Source organism: Ambystoma mexicanum, chromosome 9 (assembly GCF_040938575.1).
Source record: "Ambystoma mexicanum isolate Mex_15411 chromosome 9, UKY_AmexF1_1, whole genome shotgun sequence".
In the NCBI taxonomy this organism is placed as follows: Eukaryota; Metazoa; Chordata; class Amphibia; order Caudata; family Ambystomatidae; genus Ambystoma; species Ambystoma mexicanum.
Window position 1 is genome coordinate 958,860,826 of NC_090931.1, and position 22,121 is coordinate 958,882,946.

General features: G+C 46.0%; 1 protein-coding gene across 3 annotated transcripts in view; it reads left to right on the forward strand.

Annotated features, from left to right (window-relative positions):
• The window catches only part of FASTKD1 (FAST kinase domains 1), a 677,639-nt gene that overhangs the window by 175,787 nt on the left and 479,731 nt on the right, over positions 1-22,121 (forward strand). For all 3 annotated transcript variants that reach the window (XM_069616163.1, XM_069616165.1, XM_069616164.1), the window contains exon 3: positions 3,843-3,911. In XM_069616163.1, the coding sequence (XP_069472264.1) occupies positions 3,843-3,911 (69 nt within the window). The remainder of the gene's footprint in view (positions 1-3,842; positions 3,912-22,121) is intronic.

Genomic DNA, 22,121 nt, shown 5'->3' on the forward strand with positions numbered 1-22,121 from the left:
GCCTCCTTTCCCGGGAGGTATGCTTGAGGACATGTTACCCTGGATCGTAACAGTCTTAGATGAAGATGTTTGTGCGCAGGCAGTATGTCCAGTATAATTCTTTTTATTAATAAGAAGCCTTTGCTGATTATTAAATAAAAAATCCTTTGGAGTACTATGAGGCTTGATCTCAAATTTAAAAAGGAGTGACTCGTGTAAAACGGAATGGTTTTTGGTCTCAACCTTAATGCCTTCATAGAGGGGAAAAAGCACCCACAAGACCGGATTTTATCTACGCTTGAACATCCACCTGACCGCATCCAATTTGCTATCTACCCTGCGAATCATGGCAGAGAGACGCAGAGGAGGCAGCTGCACGAGAGTGCATGAGATAGAAGAGGGGGAGGATACTGAGGCAAAAAAGGGTCGGAGGACTGGTCAGGAAGGGGTATCTGAGAAATAATTATTAAAGAGTTCCACTGGAGAAGCCATGGAGATAATTTGCCCACCCTCCAGGGATGTCTCATGAATGTAGGTATTTTTGAAGGCATGGAAACACACACACACATAGTTTGGGACATAGATGAGCATTAAGAGACTGAGGCACTACACGTCCCGCAGAAGAGTCCTGAGAATGCGCTGAAAAATTATCCATGATGCGACTCTGTAACCCCGACCAAAGTGATTTCTCTTCACTCGCCCATTGCGAGGTGAGGTCTGGCAATGGTGTATGATGTCAACAGAGATTGTTAGTGAGGGTCCTTTGCCCAGGGGTGGTGGTAGTGGCATATTTATGGCAAGAAGCATCTCTTGATCAGTCAAAGGGGCCGAGTTTGAAAGAGTAAACGGGCCATCTTTTTTCCGCTCTGCAGGTCATACATAAGCCGCCCAAATTAGTTATTACAAATGTCCGTTCTTTTGTGCAAAGAATTCAAAAGATAATTAGCAAACTAGATAGAGTAGGAGAGGACATTCTGATATCAAACAGTAAGATGTAGGATTCAAAGACGTTGCACTCAGCACTGGAATTAAAACATCAGTTGAGTGTTTGGAGATAAAAGAGGGATGGCTCAGACCGACAGGATGACTCACCTGAAATAAAGATGACACTGCTTAACTGCAGCTTCACTCTGTCCCACTCGTTCGTGTGTGCTTTGTGCAGGAAACTGGTCTTTATCCAATCCGGGCTGCCGGGCAGACTGCTCCCAGGCTTGTGAAAGGATACCGGAGGATGAAGTAAGATGATCAGGCAAAAGTACTTGATTGCTGAGTGAAGATCAGCAATTCTCCATTCAGTGAGAGTAACAAGTTTAAAACACTCAAGAGTTCCTGACTGCCTGCTCAACTCCAGCTTCACTCTGTCCCACTCGTTCTGGACGGTATATAATGCATTAATTGGTTCACTGCCTCCATCTTTATTTTGTCACTAGTCGTTCATGCTTCAGGTAATGCATTGGAGATTGCTCCCTATTACACTGTCAAAATGGTCACCTATGATTTTAATATGGTGCCCCTTGTTCGGGCAGTTTCCACTAGGTACAAAACCACATTGCTCATTTGTTGATTTCATACTGTGTATTCTCCCAGCAATATTCACTCCACTGCATACTTCCTAAACCCGCAGAAGCATCTGTTGCCCTAACATTTAACTATATTTAACCAGTTTTTTTGGGAGAGTCGATTTTAAGCTCATTTTCAGACCATCACCTAATTGCAAAAAACAATGTGGTTGAAGTCTTGCCGTGGTATTACATCCCACAGATTTTAAATCTGTGCCAATTCAACCTTTAAAATATATTGGCGGAGTCGTAATGTCTGTATCAATCATCTCCCCCGTTTTTGATTCAAGCCCGGCTCATCACCATCTCAAGTTTCCTGTGCCAATTTCACTTGACCCAGGGAAATCCACACCCTCTGCTTCATTTACACGGTCATCTAATTCCAACCATTTTGTTTTGTGCTAAATGAACACTTGCTCATAGTCCTTAATTTGCTCCCCTATAGGCATCTCTCAGCAAGATTAATATCGGTGTGTACACGCTTTTCTCCGTACATCCTATTTAGAAAGTCCTTGGTTAGTACGGAATTACATTCCACTGTTTCCATCTCCCCTGCCATCATTCTGTGATATAACTGGCTCCATGTCTGTCTTCTTACCTGTGACAGCCCAGAGTCTGTGGTGTTGAAGCCTATTGTGCCATCCTTGTTGATCTAGACTTCTGCAAGCTTATCGGTTGGACATATGTCTCCAGCCACGCTCTCTTCCCACTGCTGTTGTGTGTTTAGGTTCTTCTATGTTGGTTGCCATATTCTACCTTGTTTTGACTCGAGCTCCAGTTTTTTCATTCATAATGTCAATCCTGCCCAACACCTTTGGGATCTGTGAAGAACCACAGCCCTCCCATCTGCAATTATTTTTAACTTGGCTGGAAAGTTTAACATGCATTTAAGGTCTGGGTTACAGAGTAGCTTTATTAACTGCTGCAAGATATTTTCATACTTTCTAGCCCTCTCGCGTTTATTCTAGGAAAATCAGTATCGATGTCTTACCATCTGGCAGACATCCAATTCTTTTAATTGTAAAATCTTGTTCTGAACCCAAGTGTACCGACTTACCTTGATGTCATCCTGAGAATGAGACGCACCACTATCATCCACAAACTGATTGTGCTTAGCTCTCTGAAAGACTGTAATAGATGCAAACACAAATGCCATAGTTATAAAACTGTATGATCCTAATTATATTTAAAACCATGACTGTGGACAGGCAACTGAGTGAAGACCTAGGCAACTGAGGGAAGACCCATCTTATTGTATGCTGATTGAAGATCTAAAGTGCAGTACCCATGGCACACTTGAGAGTAACAAGCCTTTCATCATCATTCCTCATGTCTATTCATACAGATTCTACTATCCTGGTTTTAGAAGAAGCCTTTCAAAAGTTTCAAACTTTAAATACCTTGTGCCTTCTGCATAGGCCCAAAATCCAGTTTCAGTTGCACCTTCACATTGGTTGTAAAAATGTGTAACTTTTGCACTGCTGGTTTAAAAGCTTGCTTGTAAATTATCTTTGACTAACACCCTGTATAATCTGCCAACTTCTTCATCATTTGTTAACTCTTCTTTTCTAGTCTATACACTATTCTCCTAACTCCCTGCTTTTTTCCATCTTTGCATTGGTAACACACTATTTGGTTAATCATTAATTTTCATGCACCTGAAACTGAATGACTTGTCTCAAAATAAGCCAACCATTAGAATGCTGCCACAGCAACATGCCCGCTACCCAGCACTCCAATATTCTTGCTCTTTAAGCTAAAACAGCATGCCATGAGGGAAGCAAGACTTCCTTAAAGGAGTTGGATATATTTGCTGTTCAGGTACTTTTCCATATTCAGGGAAGATGGTGGGTACTTTATAAGGTCTGTGAAAGAGAGGGGAGGGATGGCAGGGTGTTTGGCATTACCTCAGTTTATTTGGGTGTGGATGGGTGATGGCAAGACCTTAATGATGCTGATGAAGTGACTTTTTTGTATGCTGTTTATGGTTCCACCGCCCTGCTCTTCCTCACCTCCTGAACCGGAGTGGTACGGGGACTGGTAGGAAGAAGCGCAGAGAGGAATAGCAGGGGGAGAGGTGGATTAACCCCATAAAATTACAGTAGCGTATGACAACAAGCCCATGTTTTCCAACTCGGTCTTCCGAATGGCCCTATCGACAACTATGATTTTTCTTTCACTGTGTATCATGTCATGCAAAACCACATTCCCATTTAAGACATGGCCAACTGCTAATTCACAGAAGTGACTTTTTTCACATTGTCCTATTAATTTGCACTCACCATTTGCATCTTTTGTTAAAAGGTTCCAAGTGGTGGCCCACGATTCTCTAGTCCAACAATTGGTTATTGAGGGATCACAACGAATACAAAGGTAAGGATATGTGTCTTTATACAGTATGTTTCCTTGCTGGTCCATGGATTAACAAGCTACTTAAGAGATTTTTTAGTGTACTCTAAATGCAATATTATGAAGTGGTTACACAGTGCCATTTTCCACGTATCTGTTTTTTTTATGCTGATGGCTCTTTTGGCAGAAAGGGGTTGTCTGCTAGATGTGGATTTCTGTACAGTAGGGGCTCCTTAGGATGGGGTGGGAGGGTTGATATTATGACCTTGCCCTGACATCTGTGTGTGCTTACATGTTCTAAAGTGTTGTTTGGTATGTGCAGTTGTCACTACGATGGAGGTTCCATTAGAGGCAGTTCGGTCTTGGTGGATGTAGTGAGACTGTTGCGATTGACCACCTTGTTCCTATTTCTTAGTTCACACTTAATGGTTTTTGATTTTCTTGTGCTTTGTATCATTGTATCCACTTGTTCCTGAGCCAGCACTATTTGAGTGCACTCTGGTTCCTGAACCGCAAATTTTCCGATCAAACATATACAAAGGTAAAAAATGAAATTGTTGCATACACAAACTTCGTGCAGTAATAGACTGAATAGTTTCCCATACATGTGAGGTAGTTCCCTGTAATTAAACAAAACATGGCCAAACTGCCAAACAGTAGAGTCACCTATCTGACCCATCCTTTTCACCCGAGAGGGTGACCTTGGTGTCTAGAGCATCCCCTGTCATTCCTAGCACATCGATTTTATCAAGAGTCCAAAAGTCCTTGTGTGAAACGCAAGTAAGCCATTCTATATGTCCTCCTGATAAGGTGAGTGTATAATTTCTTCCAGCCAGCCTCAGACATCACAGGGTGGCCCCTCATCCAGGCCATGGCAATGTGTCGTCGGGCTGGCAAAAGAAGCAGATTGAGCCTCCTTTAGTGTAGGCACCAGCTTGGAGAACCCCAATAAACACTGTGAGGAACCTGAGGGAATCCTCCCATCTACTCCCCTTGAGTCTTCCTCTTAGGTGGCCAGAGAAGGGCCATAATTTTTAGATCCCGACCCCGGGTGTGGATATACAATGGAGGACCACCTGGGTGGAGGGTCCTTGGGGGGGATGGGGGGGGGTGGACTAATGGGTGCCTTCAGAGTCATGGTATCTTCCTTTCCCTTGTCAGAATGCAGACTACCCTCCCTCTACCTTTGTAAATTATCAGTCTTCCCCACTGTCATACACTCCATCTACCCCATATGCATATCCTTTAAGGCTGGGACGAAGAAGAGGCAACTAGGAGTAATGCAGACTACCCTCTGTGAACACCACTTTGTTACTGGGACGAAGAAGAGGACTGTCGAACACTACTATGATGGTTAGGCAAAGGACTTGCACCTGCAGCCAATTAATGGTTCATATGTGTATATAATGTGAGGCCAGAGATCCAGCTTGGCAGGAGAGTTCTGCAATCAGAGGTGAAGCAGGCAGAAGAAGGGCCAGCGAAAAGGGTGCCGATTACTGCAGGGAAGCCAGAAAGATGCTGAAGCCAGAGCGGGCCGCGAGAGGGTCAAGAGCTCTGCAGAGCCCTTTGCTGTGTCACCCGTTGGGAGTGAGGGACACAGAAGTCTCCCATACGCCACCGACAGATGCAGGAAAGTCTAAAGGAAGCGAGCGCTCTGAGAGTGAACGACACCAAAGCAAGCACCCGGAGGAACGGCCACCCACCTGTGAGTGTCGGGGAAACTTCTCTCAGGCAGGGGCATGGCGTGTGTAACAGAAGGTGCTGGTCAAGCAAAAGTATGTAACAAATGGGTCTGGCGACCAAAGGGGAAATATTGAAACACGAACGAGCAGCAGATTATTTTACTGAGTTATTGAATACCGAACTAATAAAAGAAATGTACAATGTATATGAAGTACTGCATGAGTGAAAGGAAGTGATGAAAGGTTCTGAACGCATTGAAACCAAGTAAAAAGCCTTTTGAGCTGAGTGAAAGTGCAAATCAAGTTTAAGCTATTTATTTTATGTTATGTTAACTGCACTTGTAGAGCGCACAGTCGCCTGGGGGCATCATGGCGCTAGAGAGGAAAACTGCTCAGAAAGGAGAAAATGCCATAAGGAGGAGAGCTAAAACAGAATGGTTTTAAGTGCTCTTCTAAAACCAAGGTGGTTAGAGACAGTTCTTAATACAGAGGGAAGATTGTTCCAAAGTTTAGCGGCTGCTATGGAAAAGGCCCTACCCCTGACCCTCTTACGATTGAATCTTGGAACAACAAGATGATTTGCGGTGGAAGAGCGTAGATCGTGTTCAGGGAGGTATTTATGAAAGGCTGGGAAGCAAATAAAACTCATTTGAGAAGCATTATGGGATAGTGTGAAAAAGTCTGTCAATGTAATACAACGTGTATATGGACTAATGAGACAGTTGCAGAAGGGAAACCTGTGTTGGCAAGGAAAGCCATTGAACATACAATGTGCCAAGGGTTATCAGTTGCGTGACTTGTGACAGGTGGACAGTGTGGTCCGACAACTGCACCTAGACTGAGTAACTGCTGCTTGGAGTGAACCAAGGAAAGTTAAGAGGCAGAGCTGTTCTGCCTAATACATGTTCAAGGGACTAAAAGGAAAGCAAATAAAGAGAGCTGATGAAAAGCCTGAGTGGTGATGAAAAGCCTGAAAGGTTATCCAGTAGATTTGCTAAGAAAGTTGAATTGACTATGAATTCGAAGTCAAGAGAACTGTGTTGTCCTTGGGGGAAGGCCCTGAGGATATTTTGTGCAACTACATTGAACTTGAGAAAGGGGAAGCTGAAAGCAAGCCAGAAGCTGGAAGAAGCTCAGAACATTATTTTGAACACTGTTTCTTTGGTTGCTGACATCCCTACTGTTTTGTTTTATTGTGGTCACCTGGGGAGATCACATACTTACGTACTCCAGACCCTTGCAAAAATAATCATTGGACTCAGATAGGCACAGAATTACACATGACACCTCTCTGATAGTTATGAAAAGAATGGCGCGTTATAGGCCCATTATTCACTCATAACATACAAACTGAAAAAATAAACACATTATAGATATATAAACAAAAGGGAGAAAAAGACTTCACTGTTAAGATTGCCACAGGAGACCCCTTCACCTCGGCCACAACAACACTGCTTAGTCCCACAGCAGGTAGGCGGAGAGATTGATCGTCCTAATGGGATATGGAGTGGAGCGTCCTCTCTTCCAGCGAGACTGCAACACCCGGGGTCCAACTTATAACTCTGAAGTTCCAAGAGGAAAAACCCTCCTCTCTTAAGGGGGCTACTGTCGATCCCTGCCCCTCATGGTTACCATGCTGCCCTCAGTGGAAGAGCAGACAATAAGCATGAGGTATAAACAGAATGGAAGCAAAAAAAAACCATCTTCCCTCCTTGCCGTCGTTCCCACTGCCCCTTACTGCACCTGCGCAGTGCTCCGACTCCCTTTCTAGCTCGTCCTTCGTTAGACAATACAATAACTATTCTCCCCAGCTTGGTCATCTGACATATGCGACATTGTCTCGCAGCAGAAAATTCATGTTTGCTAGCTGAGCCCAGGAAAACGTAGGCTTTCGTTACTTTTTTTGCGGTAAATGAAAGTGAATATCCAAGATGGCCACACATCGGTGCAATGTTCATTTCGCTCACGCACTACAGTACACCCCTTGGATATTCAACTACCATAACCCAATGGCCGAAAAGGAGGTTCCCAGAACCTACAAAACAAATGCCATAAATTGGGAATACAGGAAATAGAACAACAACAAACTAGAACAGCAGAAATTCCAAAAATCCACACCAAAGCTGAACGCAGCGCCTCAGGAATCCAGGAAAACACTTGACCCTACCACTTCCAGTTCTTATCCTGCCTCACTCTGGCCACAAGAGACTTCAAATCCTTTAATATGGTCCTCAATAGAACGGGAACGATCTTCCATGTCAAAACAACACATCTCTTCTACGGCGGTGCACACCAAGTTGTTGTCATGACCACTGGCCCCAAGGTGTCAGACCTAGCCCAACATCCTTGGAAGCAGGGTCATGATCCTCATTCCAGGCACCAGCCGGCCCCCGTAGGGGCCTTTTGGACCTTGTCCTGGCGCCAGTGGCGCCAGGCTCATAAAGGGACCCAGTCCCGGCACTGGAAGCGCCGGGCTCATATAAAAGGGATTGGTGCTTGGGTGGGCTTACCTGCTGCAGACCATGCTGCCTTCCTACCTGCAGGATGATCTCTTCATCCAATCCTGCTGGGACTACTTTAACTGCTGGGTGGGGCCAGCACCACTCCCAAGAACCACATACTGGAACTCTTTTCTTACCTCTGGAGGCTGTGGAAGAAGACGCCTAAGCACTACTGAAGGCTATTTAAACCACACCCGATTGGTTTCACATGCTTCGCGTTATTCTGCAATAGCAGCAGGACGCTCACCGTGTCGGCTCCAGCTGATCTTCTTCTTCTGCACCTGAAAACGGGACAATCTTCAACTTACCTTCCTGAAATCCAGCTCCAGCCTTCCGTGACATCTGAAAAGGAAAACGAGAACATTCGAGTAGCACGAGAAAATACTAGAGCTGCTCTTACCACCCGTCGGCGCCTTCCAAGGCCCCGTGCCGTGATTCTTCGTTCTCCAGCCATCTGCAACAACAAAGAATGCAGGTTAGCGATAACTCCATGATATCTGCTTACCTGTGCCACGGTCTCCGCGAGCTCCGTTCTGCGCCATTTGTCCGCACCTGTAAAATACAAGAAGGACATTATTAGAGCTCAGGACTCCATTTCTACTCACGTGCCTCAAGTGGTCCTCCGGCACGATCCTTCGGCATCAGTCTTCATCGCCGGTTGCACCGCGACCTGAAAGAAAAGGGGAAAAAGACATTTAAAAGTGCATTTAACTTCAGATGAACCTTTTGCTTGCCTGCAAAAAACTCCGGACTTTTCCACTTACCGGATCAACATACCGGACCTGCAAAGAGGCAAGATTCTGAAAGGACAATAAAAGACTCAAATAAGGCACTTACCGTTCGTGCAGCTAACGACGGTCTTGCCTTCTGGACTCTACCTCCGCAATAAAAGGCTGAACTATCGTCCAGTGAAGTAACTGGCTACAGCGCCCCTGCACAGACGCAGGATGGAGAGCGCCGCATTTACTTACCTAAGGTGAGCACGTGTGGCCTAGGGGAGTCGTAGGAGTGTCAGGAAGGGGAAAGGGCCGAAACCCCATCAGGCAGACGTTAACCCCTGTTTCCTCTCTGCCCGCAGACATCTCACTCTCCGGATTAAGATCACAGTAAGGAGGGGGCCCTTCCAGGGTGGTGCCAAATACCTGCGAGTGACTCTGGAAGGTTCGGAGAACGCCCAGACCAGACCCGCGCCTCCGAGGGATTCAGGTGAGCGTTACAGTTATGCTTCAAAAACAAATAATCTATGGACGCTCTGTTTTGCAAAATAGCTTTTCAAAAATGTCCATCTAACAACAACTCAGTTTAAGCTTGCAAAGTTTCATTAAGCCCCTTAACTACCAAACAAGCTAACTTAATCATAGTTTTATAACCACCAGCTGCTAGTCCCCAAATCCCGACTAAAGAAATAGCTAATGCCAAAACCTCTGTTTCTGACAATAAGTGTACATCAGAATTACAGGGTGATAGAGCGTTATAAGAGGTGGATCACGTGGCCCGCCGCATAGATGGGCGTAGTGGGAATAACATCAAGCCGAGGCGTGTCAGGGTACAAGAACTGCCTGAAATATTAGCAGGAATATATGAATAGGTTTGATTCCCACAAGAAAATGGCCAACCTGCAGGCAATTTCACATGACTCAGCTGGGCAGTTGTTAAAATCGTAAAATTACACCACATGTTATTTGTAAAATCCATACGAACATATACTGGGTGAGCACACAAGCAGCGCTCGATATCTGTTCTTTTTTCCTTATGGTTTAAGTCCAACTAGTTCGGACCACATGTCATTTGGTAGCAAACATCAGCAGGGGCATATTATAGGTAATGATACTGGTCATGTTTCTCCATTTCCGATCAGTGTCCGCACAAGATTTATAATAATCATACACTGAAAACGAACCTCGCACATCAGAGTTTTCAACTAAAAGATCATTGTGCAAGACCCCAAACAAGGATCGCAAAACCGGAACAGGTGTCGGTATAGCCACAAGGCATGTGGAAATCAAAGTAGCCGAGTCATATAGACCCGACATGTAAAAATGTGAAATGTTCAGTACCCGCCGGGCCAGGTGCATCCATATATTATCAGTGTGTCCGAACAGAGTAGGATAATTGTTTTGCACTGAAGATATTGAGAGGGCAGAGATATGTAAAGCATTGTGCTTTTGTCCACCTTGTTTCCTCACAATACTGCGATAGGCTGCAATGGCTGCATCAGTAAGTCCAACAGTAACAGCAGGCGTGTCAGCCTTGATCCAGATCCCTGAATCCATCGGCAGAATGGAGACATTTGCCACGTCCTCCGGCATGTCCCCGGACCCTCCCAAAAACACTCCATCGTCCCTCACACCGGCACTCAGCATACATAGGATCTATAAATCAAAAACAAGATATCAGTGAAGTACATCACTCAAGCAAATTACATTTGTCAGCAGGTATACGCAACCATTTGCGTTTTCCTGGTTCCATCAAAAGAACCACGTCATCCTCCCCTGTTGCAATCACATCTGCCGGAACGGGCGGACCACTAGGTTTGTCGACCCATACCTTTGCACCCGGTACCATGGTATCTGATGAGCCAAAACCCTTGTCCCCACGAATAGTTAACACAGTGGGTGGATCACCCTTCCTCACCATAGACAATTTCACTGGCACAATAGGGATTGTGGATGCAGACTAACACTTGAATACTTTTCAAAGCCAGCCCGGAACTAGGGGCAATCAATCCCATATGTTGAGATGGAATTTGTACCCCAATACCTGTATCAATTGCCACAAGGCCTCTAGGCTCAAGTCGGACTTCTTCTCTTGCATGCAAATCCACCCCAGCTGATTCGGGAGTGGCACGGTAAGGGGCTAATGCACCAGATGACACTTCCCAGTTACCTTTCAAGGTACCCTCCTCCAGTGGCGGCTGGTGAGTTTGAAAGGTGGTGGGGCGTAAATTTCCCAGGGCGAATTTGGTAGCGAGCGTGCGAAGCGTGCGAGCCTCCCCCCACCAAGGGGGGTGCGGGGGTTTTCTCCCCCCTGCAAAATTTTTGGAAAAATGGCCTACAAAATGTGCAATTTACTGTCCAAAAAACCTACCGAAATATGAAAAAAAACATTCGGTTTTACATATTAATGGTGGTACACTATTCTTACGTGTGCAAGTGTGATGGTGTTTTTTACAGCAGCTTGTATTGAGAATAGCTGGTACTATGGTGTATGCATAAAAAATTCCTGAGAGCTTTGGTATTTGACTCAACACCATGATTAATTCAAAGGGACTCGATGTTGGGGTACAGAAGTCTCAAAACAACCTTGAAGGTCATGGTCTCCTACCTCCTTGTACCCGTTGATTCATTGACATTTGTTTAGGGGGAAAGGCTCAGCAGGAACATGCTCGCCATTGAAGCAGAATGACACGGAGCACCACAGGTTCGATTCCCAGGTCCGCGCTTAATACCTTTTGGTATTAAGCGCGTTATAAATAACCTATCATATCATTTACATCTGTTAGACACAGGAATCATTCAGTGTAGCAGGGCTACTGGCCAGGTGTGGGATTTGTGAGGCCCTGGGCAACACAAGATGTGCAGAGTCACCGACATCCCCAATAGTGAAAATACAGCAAAGGACATCACAGGGGGTGAGGTCAGCCGTTGATACTCGTCTAGTGCATGCATCATAGTCGCATTACAGGCAATAGCCATAAGTAAGCCAAAGGACAAGGAGCTTTGCTATATGCAAATGAATGGACATCATTATCATATATGTTATACGGTGAGTCTGACTTTTTCGAGAAGCATACACTGTAGATCACTCACTTCTACAGAATTGAGGTTTCAAGAACATGATTTGCCTAATGGTACACACTTTAGTTAAGCCCCGCAGGGCCGCAGCTGAGATTTGAGCCTAGTCTGCAATTCAGGCACTTGGCCCTACATCTTCTCAGCCCCGGTCTAATTGGTAAAAATGCATAACACAGCAACCTCACAAATATATAAATCCATATAGCAATATTTAAAGAACCTGCAGAATGTGACGAAGATGTGAAGTCCCTAAAGGGCAAAGGGACATCACGTGGGTGCACGCGACAGTACATAAATGGGGCAAGGGAGGTAATGGCCTTGAAAGAAGACACAGATTTCAGGAGCCACCGCTGACCCAGAGGTTTGTAAGCGCTGGTCCGTGTCGTCTTGCTTCCAAGCCGAGCGTGTTGCCGCTGAGCTATCCTCCCGAGACGCAACTTCCACTTTGCGTCATTCTAGACTTCCACTTTCCTCCACATACAATTCTACTTGCCTCCACGTGCCTCAGTTTCCTTTTTTCATGGCTTTGAGTTTCTGTCAGATTCGAACTTCCCTGTCCTTAACATACACTCCCGTTTTACTCTACATCCTGTTCCCACTTTTCTGCGCTCATGGACCCCACTTTACTGGACATAACACTCCAACTTTCTGCCAACTTTCCGCCATATGCTGTGCCCACCAGACGCCCCTAATGAGTGACAGGGTGTTAACCCACCATCACTTATGGAGCAGCCAAGCAAGCCCAGTTATAAATCCATGAACACACCCTCAGCTGCAGCAGGCACCTGAGACAGTGTTCCTGGGATGGCTTCATCTGTACACGGAAATGTGGTTCCCCTCTGAAAGTCGAGTACCTTAGCATGCATGCCCAATGTGCCATGCCAGGCTGAGGGCATTTTGCTTTGCCAGCCTTTCATGGCCCATTGGAGATGCAGGCTGGGGTGCTACAGGGCACTCATGTGCCTTCCCACACGTGTTGAGGCTGAGGCTGAGGCTGCGACATGGTGGCCCTCTGTGCATGCAGAAGAGCCAGTAAGTTCTTCCTGGTTCTTGCTCGCATGCTGCACCTGAGCCAGAGGGCCACCATGGCGGGGGTGGCACGTGCCCCAACACATCAGTTAGTATGTTGGAGTGATACTATCACTCCAACATTCATGTAAACTTAGGGTGCACTCGCTGCATGTACTTGCCTCAAACATGGTGCCAGCCTGCTGTTTGCAATCCTGGCAGAGCAGATTTGCTAATCCAGCAAATATCAATAAATGGAGCACTGTTCATTTTGATACCACCTATTACAGTATTTAGACGTGAGAGGTATCAAAATGACGTGTTCTAATAGAACCGGTTTAACACAGGTTTGTGTCACTCAAGCCTCCCCCATCCATGTTGCTCATAACAGTAGAATGCTGCAGCTTAATTTTGATTTGATCAAATGACACAAAATGCAGATGAAAGTATAATTTGATGATGTTACTGCATTTTTTAAGGCTGAACACAAAAAATGCAGATTTATTTCAGCCGACTTTGTCTGGCTTTTAAAATGACGCAATATAGAATGTTGAACCCCCCCTCACTCCCATGCTCCCTAATCCCACCCTTTTCATTTTCTGCCGACCCGCCTTCCCAGCCCCACGCATTCACCCTCATTCACACCAGCAGAGAAGCAAACACACTTTAACCCATCCCCTCCCTTCACACACACACTACACATACACAACCCCCACCCCCCAAAAAACTCCCCTTCCCCCAATTTCCCTTTGTGGGTATTTATATCAGTTTACAGTTCTGTGCAGAGTGCCTCCCCACTAGACAGTCTCTGTTCCAATGTAAATGTTGCATTTAATCACTCAAGGGTAATAACTGCGGTCAACAGGGCACAGCGTACCCCAATCTTCCCAGTAAGGCCCCCCCTCTCATGAACACATTCACCCTCAGTGTCGAGAGTCTTATGAACTCAATTTCTAAACGGATATATCCACGTTTGAGGCATTGACGGCCTCAGCAAAACTTAAAACAGCCTTTAGTAAAGCGTGTGCGATTCCTTAGAAATCCCAGAAAGACCTTACAGCCGCTTCTGCTTCTCACCAGCTTAACTTGGACAAGAATAAGAGCCGCCCTAACATTGCAAGCCAGACACCCAGGGCTTCTAATGCAATACGTTATTCATAAAAACAGCACTTCTGACGATTTAACCCATACTTTCCAAGGCATCCTGGCAGGCTTTCCATGGTTGGAGACAATGACGTCATGCAAACAGATGCTCAACCCTCACCAGCTCAGTGCCTGCTCTACAACCTTCAGCAGTCACTCCTGCACTACCCCACGGGCCTCTTGCACTGCTGAATGGCCTGGTGTTATAGTGGGGCCAGCTGGCCTATGCACTCATGGGTAGGGTCACAGGCGATGACCCATCAAAAGGGTAGGGGACATTAACTGGGGTTATTGACTGGTCGGAGAGCCTATTAGCACATACCAATGCAGCCATTGTCACAGAACCCTCCATCATATGTGTGCCCATCCCCCTCAGATCCCCTCCCAACAGTGCCCCCCTTCCTTTCTCACTTCGGCCCCCTTCATCCCTGAGGGAATTCTGCCCATCATTCCTTGGGAGGAAGGTTGAAAGGGTCAGAGGATGTGTAATGAGGCAGTCAGGGGCACTTCTAGAAATAAAATATGCTATTTTTCTTCCATGAAGATACAGGAGTATGAAGATACTACTGGCAAACCACTAACAGCTCACCCCGGAGGTACCACCTTCTACAGCACTCAGGACCTTCACCCCTTCTCACCTGCCATGCCCATGCCACAGGGGGTTGCAAAAAGCAGTGTGGAAGGAAGGGGTGGGAGGCAGAGGAGGAATAGGTAAGTGGTAAGGGTGTGTGAGTAGAGAGAGAACGGGCGAGAGGTAAGGGGGTGTGAGTAGAGTGTGAATGGGTAAGAGGGCATGAGCAGAGGGGGAACGGGTAAGAGGTAAAGCGGTGTGAGGCAGAGGGGAATGGGTAAGAGGTAAGGGGGTGTGAGCAGAGAGGGAGCGGCTAAGAGGTAAGGCAGTGTAAGCAGAGAAGGCAATGGGTAAGAGGATGTGAGCAGAGAGGGGATGGGTAAGAGGTAAGGGGGTGTGAGCAGGGAGGGGATGGGTAAGAGGTACGGGGGTGTGAGCAGGGAGGGGATGGGTAAGAGGTACGGGGGTGTGAGGTAGCAGGTAAGGGAGTGTGAGCAGAGGGGGAGCAGGTAAGAGATAAGGGGTGTGAGCAGAGGGGCAGCCGCGGCCCGCGACCACTCCCGCATGTGAATTGTGCCGTTTTATATTTTCGGCATTTTTTGACGAAAAATGCCAAAAATATAAACGGCACAATTAGCATGCAGGAGTGGTCGCGGCTGCAGTATGGGCAGGAGCAGAGCACGCCTGCCTGCCCTGGGCCTTGCGTAGCGGTCCGGCGTGGCCCAAGGCGAGGCCCTTGGGCCACGGCATGGACCGGGGCTAAACAAAGTAGGCCCAGGCCAGGCGGCCCCCACCTTGGTGGTAGCGGGCGGCCTTCTACCACCAAGACTCGCCGAGTCGCCCCAAGTTGAGGCAGTCAGCGAGTCGGCACTGCACTCCAGCAACACTGAGCGACATGTAGGCCCTGGCCTACACGTCGTTCAGTGTTGACTGGGCCTGGGCCGCGTGGTGGACCTCATAGTTTGGGCCCGGGGAGGGGGGTGTAAGTCAAGTGTAACACTCCCGAGTCCCCGGGCCCAAAAAATGCAGATTCTAAACAAATACAATGCACAATGGGGGGTTACTTACCGCGCTGGTGCAGCAGCAGCACTGTGTTGTTGTTGACTGGTCGACTCGTCGGGCTGAAAGAAACAGACGTGAGAAGGCGGCGCAGGCGCACGCACACACCCTGCGCCGCCAGTCATAGATACAGTAATGTCATTGGCTGTTTGCCAGCCAATGACATTACTGTATCCATGGCAGGGGAGGGAATAAGTGCGCTGTTTGCGCACATTTTACACTGGCGGGGCCACCCCTAAAGCGCCCCGCCAGGCTTCTAATTTAAGGGGCTACGTAGAGTGCGTGGAGCTACGAGCTCCACGCACTCTACTATACAAAAATATATACTAAATTGGGACGCGCCCCGCTGCCGGGCAGGCCTATACACTATTGTTTCCTTGCCACAGCGCCCCCGAGCTGTTGGCAAAAGAAATGCAGCATCTAAGCTAAAAGAGATTCAATCAGAGAAGTTCTCTCTGATTGAATCTCTTTTAGCTTTCTCTTTTTTTCTGGGAGGGCGGCGCCCGGCCGCCCTAGCATAGCAGCCGCCACTGCCCTCCTCATTATTGCGTAATTGTGCTTTTAACAATCCATTAATTCTCTCAATTAACCCGGTAAGGGACGTGAAAGATCCATTTGATAAATTTTTCTTGGTAATAGTTTGAAACCAATTTCCTTTTGAAATGGGACCCCTTGTCGCTCTCTATTTGCAAAGGAACAGTGTAGTACGCTGCAACAACATCTAACAATTTGATCGTGTTCAATTGTGTAGCTCTTTTACATGGTAATACCATTAAGTAACCAGAACATGTGTCTACGATAGTGCATGCATATTGATATCTCCTACTAATGGTCATCGGACCGATGTAGTCGATCTGCCAAATTTGTCTGTGAAATTGACCTCTTCTCAAGGTACAATGAACGATATATGGGATAGATTGTTGTTTCTGGTGCTGACACAGGACACTGCAATATTATTCTTTTCACAATTTCTAATGGGATGCTAATTCCTCTATCTTGTGCCCACCTGATAGTAGTTTTCTCTCTGAGGCGTCCACTTTTTTGATAGGCCCACTTAGCAATCCACTCCAGATCCTCCTCTTCATCTTTCGCGTCCATAATTGCAATTTTTGCATGTTCATCTGCAACAGAATCAAACCACCACTCTAATGAATCTGTTGCACAATGTGCATCTACGTGATACACTTGTCACAGTAATGAGTTAGCATGTCAGCGATATCGTGCCACACTTCTTTTCCCCATATTTCTTTGGCATGGATCTTCCAACCATTCTTTTGTCATGTAGGCAACTACATCACCAAGCCATTGGCAACAGACCATGAATCAATATAAACGTAACAACTCCCAGGCATTTCTTGTTTTTAAAGCCTGATACACCTCATATAATCTGGAAATTGACTTCTCTAACCGGTCTGGAGAGGGTCTGTGCCTCCAGAAGTCTTAACTGCAGAGGTCGCGCAGCGGGAAGCATGAGAGAGGGAAGCTTGTCCTCTGAAGACCTGTTTTGCAGAGGCTGCGCAGCGGTAATAGAAAGTGTGGCAAGCTTTCTTCCTCACTAGGCTGTCTACTGTAGCTGGCGAGCACCGGTGAGCCTCCGAAGCAAAGGAAGCTCTGTGTACAAGTGGCGCGGGCAGCAGCAGACTGAAATTAGCAAGTTGCTGAGTTGTGAGGAGCCGCTGAAGCGAAGTACCTGTGAGCAGCGATGGACGCGGACGTCCTACCCAGTGAGTGCACCAGCTGAGAGTGACAGAGGAGCGCTCGGAGTCCACTCGCGTGCTCGATACAGGTGTTTTCAGAATAGAAAAGACTTGCGTGCAAGTGAAATTAATACTGAAGGCAATTTTGAATACCGAAATATCAGAAACAAGAGAGAACCTAATTTTGCAAAGCCAAATTACTGTATCTTTAAGCATGCAAGTTTGTTCACAACCCAGCATCAAGAGGGGGCAATACTACTAGGCCCTAATGCAAACCATTATTACCCAAGGCAAAGGCAAGGCAATTTAAAAACAACTGTTATTGCCTAAGTGAGGAGGATACTACTGAAGGTTTCAAAGGATGTAATGCCCATATTTAAAGAAGCACATAACAAAAGCTGTTCTAAACCCACTTTGACAAGGAAGAAGCAGAGTAAAACCACATCCTTGCCGTATTTGGTTAATAAAGCATTTGGGGAAACAAGTGGCAAGAAGGCTGCCCTTCTGGAAAAGGTTGTTAGTGGAGCATAACCTGCAGAGGTTCTGGAAAGTACAAGAGAGTGCTATAGAGTACCAATGCACATCTTGCCTTCCCCGAAGAATTGCTTAAAATCTGATGTTGTAAAGTAACAAACACTGCAAAGTTGTTGTAAGCTAATCTTGACCACAGAGGCACTTGTTGGTAAATTAATGCTCGGGAAGGGGAGTATACCCAAACGGCGAACTCTGAACTAGTATGGCTGGCATGGAGGTAAACCAGGTAGAAGTTGATGAAGTGCTATTGGCAAATTATCCTAACTAACCTTTATTGTTGAAGCAAGAACTATATAAAATTGTTGCAGAAGTGTTACACAACTTGAGAAATAATACGTTGTTATAGAAGCATCCAGACGAAGACTATATATGTTAATACTGGTAAACTAAGGAAAATATTTTTTGTTTATGTGAAGACGATTACTTTGAGTCTTACTATTCTAAGAGGAACACCTTTTTGTTGAACCACTGGAGCATTGGAACTTTTTGCTGTCAAGTTGGAATCATGAAGAACTGTGTTCAAGTTGAAGTCACAAAGAACTGTGTTTGTAACTTTTACAGAACAGGATTGCCCTATTTTTGTTAATTTTTTTAAAAACTTTGGAACAGAATCTTGTTTGAATCTGGGTAAGGGAAATTCACCCAGATCATAAGTAGAGACTGTTATTATATGGTGAACTTAACTGTTATGTTTTGTTGCATTTGAACTACCATACATTACCTTGTTAAGTTAATGTATGTACAAGTGTGAGGACAGAGTGTGTTTTCTTTGGTTTATTTTAGGTGGGGAAATCCTCATCAGGGTCGGAATAGTAAGGCATTTATCCAACCTTTTCAATTCATAAAATTGCATCTTTTGAAAAACCTTCACAAAGTTGTCTGTCTCACATTTCTGACCACTCACACCTGTCATGGGGCAACTCCTGCAATGCCGGTCACAGCACAGATAGCTTCAAAAACACATTGACTGCAAGATATGGTTCAAGGCAGGGTGCAAAATGTTCACTTGTCACTTGCTAGTGATATTTGAATCTTGGCAAATAGGAAATGGTGTGCCGTGTATGCATAGAATGGAAGTGGTGAGTAACATTTGTATGGCTTGATAGTAGGTTGCAACTTTTTGCACCCTGGTTCAAGGATTTATTTCAGTTTTCAAATGGCGTAGTGGGTGTCCCTTTCTCTCTAACCTAGGAATGGGCAATCCCACCCTAACCAAGGCGTCCCTCGACCCCCAAAATGGTACTAGTGAATGGTGACCTATACTATCTACACCTATCTATAGATTATGGCTTTTAGGCATTTGCCTGGTCTGTCTAGACATCTCGGGGAACAATCTGAGGGACACCAGTTCAGGACCCCAGTTGGATAGTGCTGGTCAGTCACTCTGGGGCACTTGCCTGGTCTTTCAGGCCTTTCTGTTCCTTTCCCTACTATTCTACTCTCTATCCCTACTTCACTGCCCTTCCCCCTTTCATCCTCTTTTTCTATTCTCCCACTCTTTATTCTCTGTCCCTCCTGATGTTCCTCGCTGTTTTATCTATCTCCACCCTCCTATTTTACTCCCAACTACTCTCTCACACCAATGTAACTCTCCCCTCTGCTCCACCTCTCCCGCCACTACTTCTACCTCCACAAACCTACTACTCCCACCTATGCAGCACTGCAACCTCCACCTTCACACTGCTGCTACTCCACCCCACGCTCTCCTTAATTGCCCTCCTTTCACTCCCTCACTCACCCTTCATCCATTCCTTTGAATCACTTCTACTGCTTTCACTCACACACTATACATGCACTCTAGCAACCAAATACCACTTTCCAATACCTCACACTCCTTTCCACCTGTCTTTCTTCTTCTGGTCTCTTGGTCTGCCGCCTTCTCCTCCTCCTCCTCTGGGCTCACCTGAATAACCGACACCTTCCTGTTGCCCCTTTTATCTCCCCTGCTTCCATTGACTATCCCCCTTGCTAATCTTTCCCTGCCTTCCCTACCATGGAGGTGTTAGTCAGTAAAGCACATACAAGGGGATCGAAGGCCCTCCACTTTCTCTTGTTGTGGCTGTGATGAATCTAAGGTATTTGTCCCTGCTCCCCAAAGGGGTGCCTCCTCCTTTGAGGCTAGGGAGGTGAGCCCGCTCCGCAAGACCCTCCCTAGGGATCTGGGCAAGTGAGACCTCACTGGGGGGTGTGGGGGGGGAGTCTTTCCCTTAGGGGACAATGACTCCTGTTCCTGTGAGGAACGCCCTAAGCCACACAGCCTTGTAGTATACATGGGAATAATTGCTACAAAGACTAATGTACTATATACCTGTTTGGTGGAAGGTAATGCTGGAACCTACCAGCATGAATAAGGAAATGAGAATATCTCTTTAAGAGGTCATGGATACTTAACTGGGATGAGTGGAGGAAGTTGGAAAATCTGAGAGTACCCTACGCTGGGGATGTTCCTGACGTGAGCATGCCTTTAGGAGACGCACCAGAGAACAGATGCAGAGCCCATGACATTTGAAGAGCGGCTGAATGCCCGAGTGAGACGCTGAAGTCCCGGCGTATCCAACAAAGGGAGAAACGTTGTACTGCAGGAAAGCAGAGTCTTGCTGCAGGTGGTTGCAAAACCACATCTCTTCTGTGGTGGGCAGGACACGGGAGACCATCTGAGAAGGTCACTGGAAGCATGAGCAGCTTCCAAGCGCAAAGCCTGTGTAGGGCGTAAGGGAAGCCGAGAATGGGAGACCAATGAGCGTGCAGAACGAAAGTATCATTGGGAATGCAAGCAGCTTGCCAATCGCCCACTTTGCATATGGTGGAAGGACAGCCGGAGACAAGGGAGCAACCAAGAAGAAACGCAATACCGGGGAAGAGCACCCAAGTTAACTGGGAAGAGCACCCAAGTTAACTGGGAAGAGCCAGGAATGAGAGGAGGACCCCAAAGACTCATGGTTTTTGGTTGTTATAACATTTTATTGAAACAAATGGGGGCTGGAAAATGACTCACCATCGTTAATCTATGGGGCATTTCCCTACCTCAACCAAAACAAATGGGTCTGTCCTTTGTCAAGATGTCCAAAGCAAAAATATGTCCGTGTCCAGAATCCTAATCTGGCCCTCACACTCTGAAACTAAGTCGAAGGTGAAAAAAGTGCACAAATGTTCCAATCCAACACAAACGTTCAAATCCAATGAAAAGGTTTCAAATGGACAATGTTCAGTTCCAGGGAAAGTCTCCTTACCCTTTGATTCTTTGTACTAATGTGTAAAATCCAAAATAAAGAATAATCAAGTCCCTTAGAACCCAAGAGGATCACACTCTCCTTTTGGCGTGTTCACAGTAAGTGGGGAAATAGCACCATTCCCCATGTTTCTCTTTACTTTTAATATAATTCAGATCCTTAGGGTATGTATCTCCCCAGGGATTCTCCTTTCACTTTAATACAGACTCGCAGACCACCTGGTATCGTCCCTTGCCAGTCTCTTCTTGTCAATTTACAATAGTTTACAATCTCAAGGGCATGAGTCTTCCTTGAGATTCTTTTTATTCTTTACTTGTACACACCCTTGAGTTTGCCTGGTGTAATCCCCTGGCAGGACTTTCATGCAGTCTTTCAAATACTTTTCTTCACCTGGTGTACTCTCCTGCCAGGACTTTATATTATGTATTTTCCTTTTTATCCATGAAACAACATTGGTCCACTTCTGGCCTATCCCCTCTTGTTTCACGCAGTTCTTTTCAATATTCGCTTCCTCTTTCATCAAAGAGTTCTTTGCCCCTTTTCCACGAGCATTCCCTTTTACATCGCTCTTGATATGAGTTCAAGTAGTTTGCTGTACTCATTAGTTTGCTGTACTCATTAGTCTCCCTTTGTGTTGCTTGCCTTTTTATTATGAAGCAGTACACTTTGTCAGGTACCCTGTCTGTCTTCGCTGGGCTTACCGGTTACCGGTTGCTTCTTGCGTTCTTTCGCTCTTGTCTTGTAAGGAAACCATGATATCAACAATAAGACGACACACAAGTGATCACAGTTCAAGGGTGTTTATTGACTTAAAAGGGGTTTGAAAAGCGCCTAGCTAATCCTAAATCTACAGATGGGAGCAAGCTCCGCCCATCAAATAATAACGCAGTTCTAGTGGTGTCTTGTCAACATAAAAGGGCCTATACTAATAAACCTATTGCCAATTCTTACCTCTAAATACAACAAAATGTAAAAGGGGTATGAAATGCAAAAAGGAACAGTGTTCAAAATAATA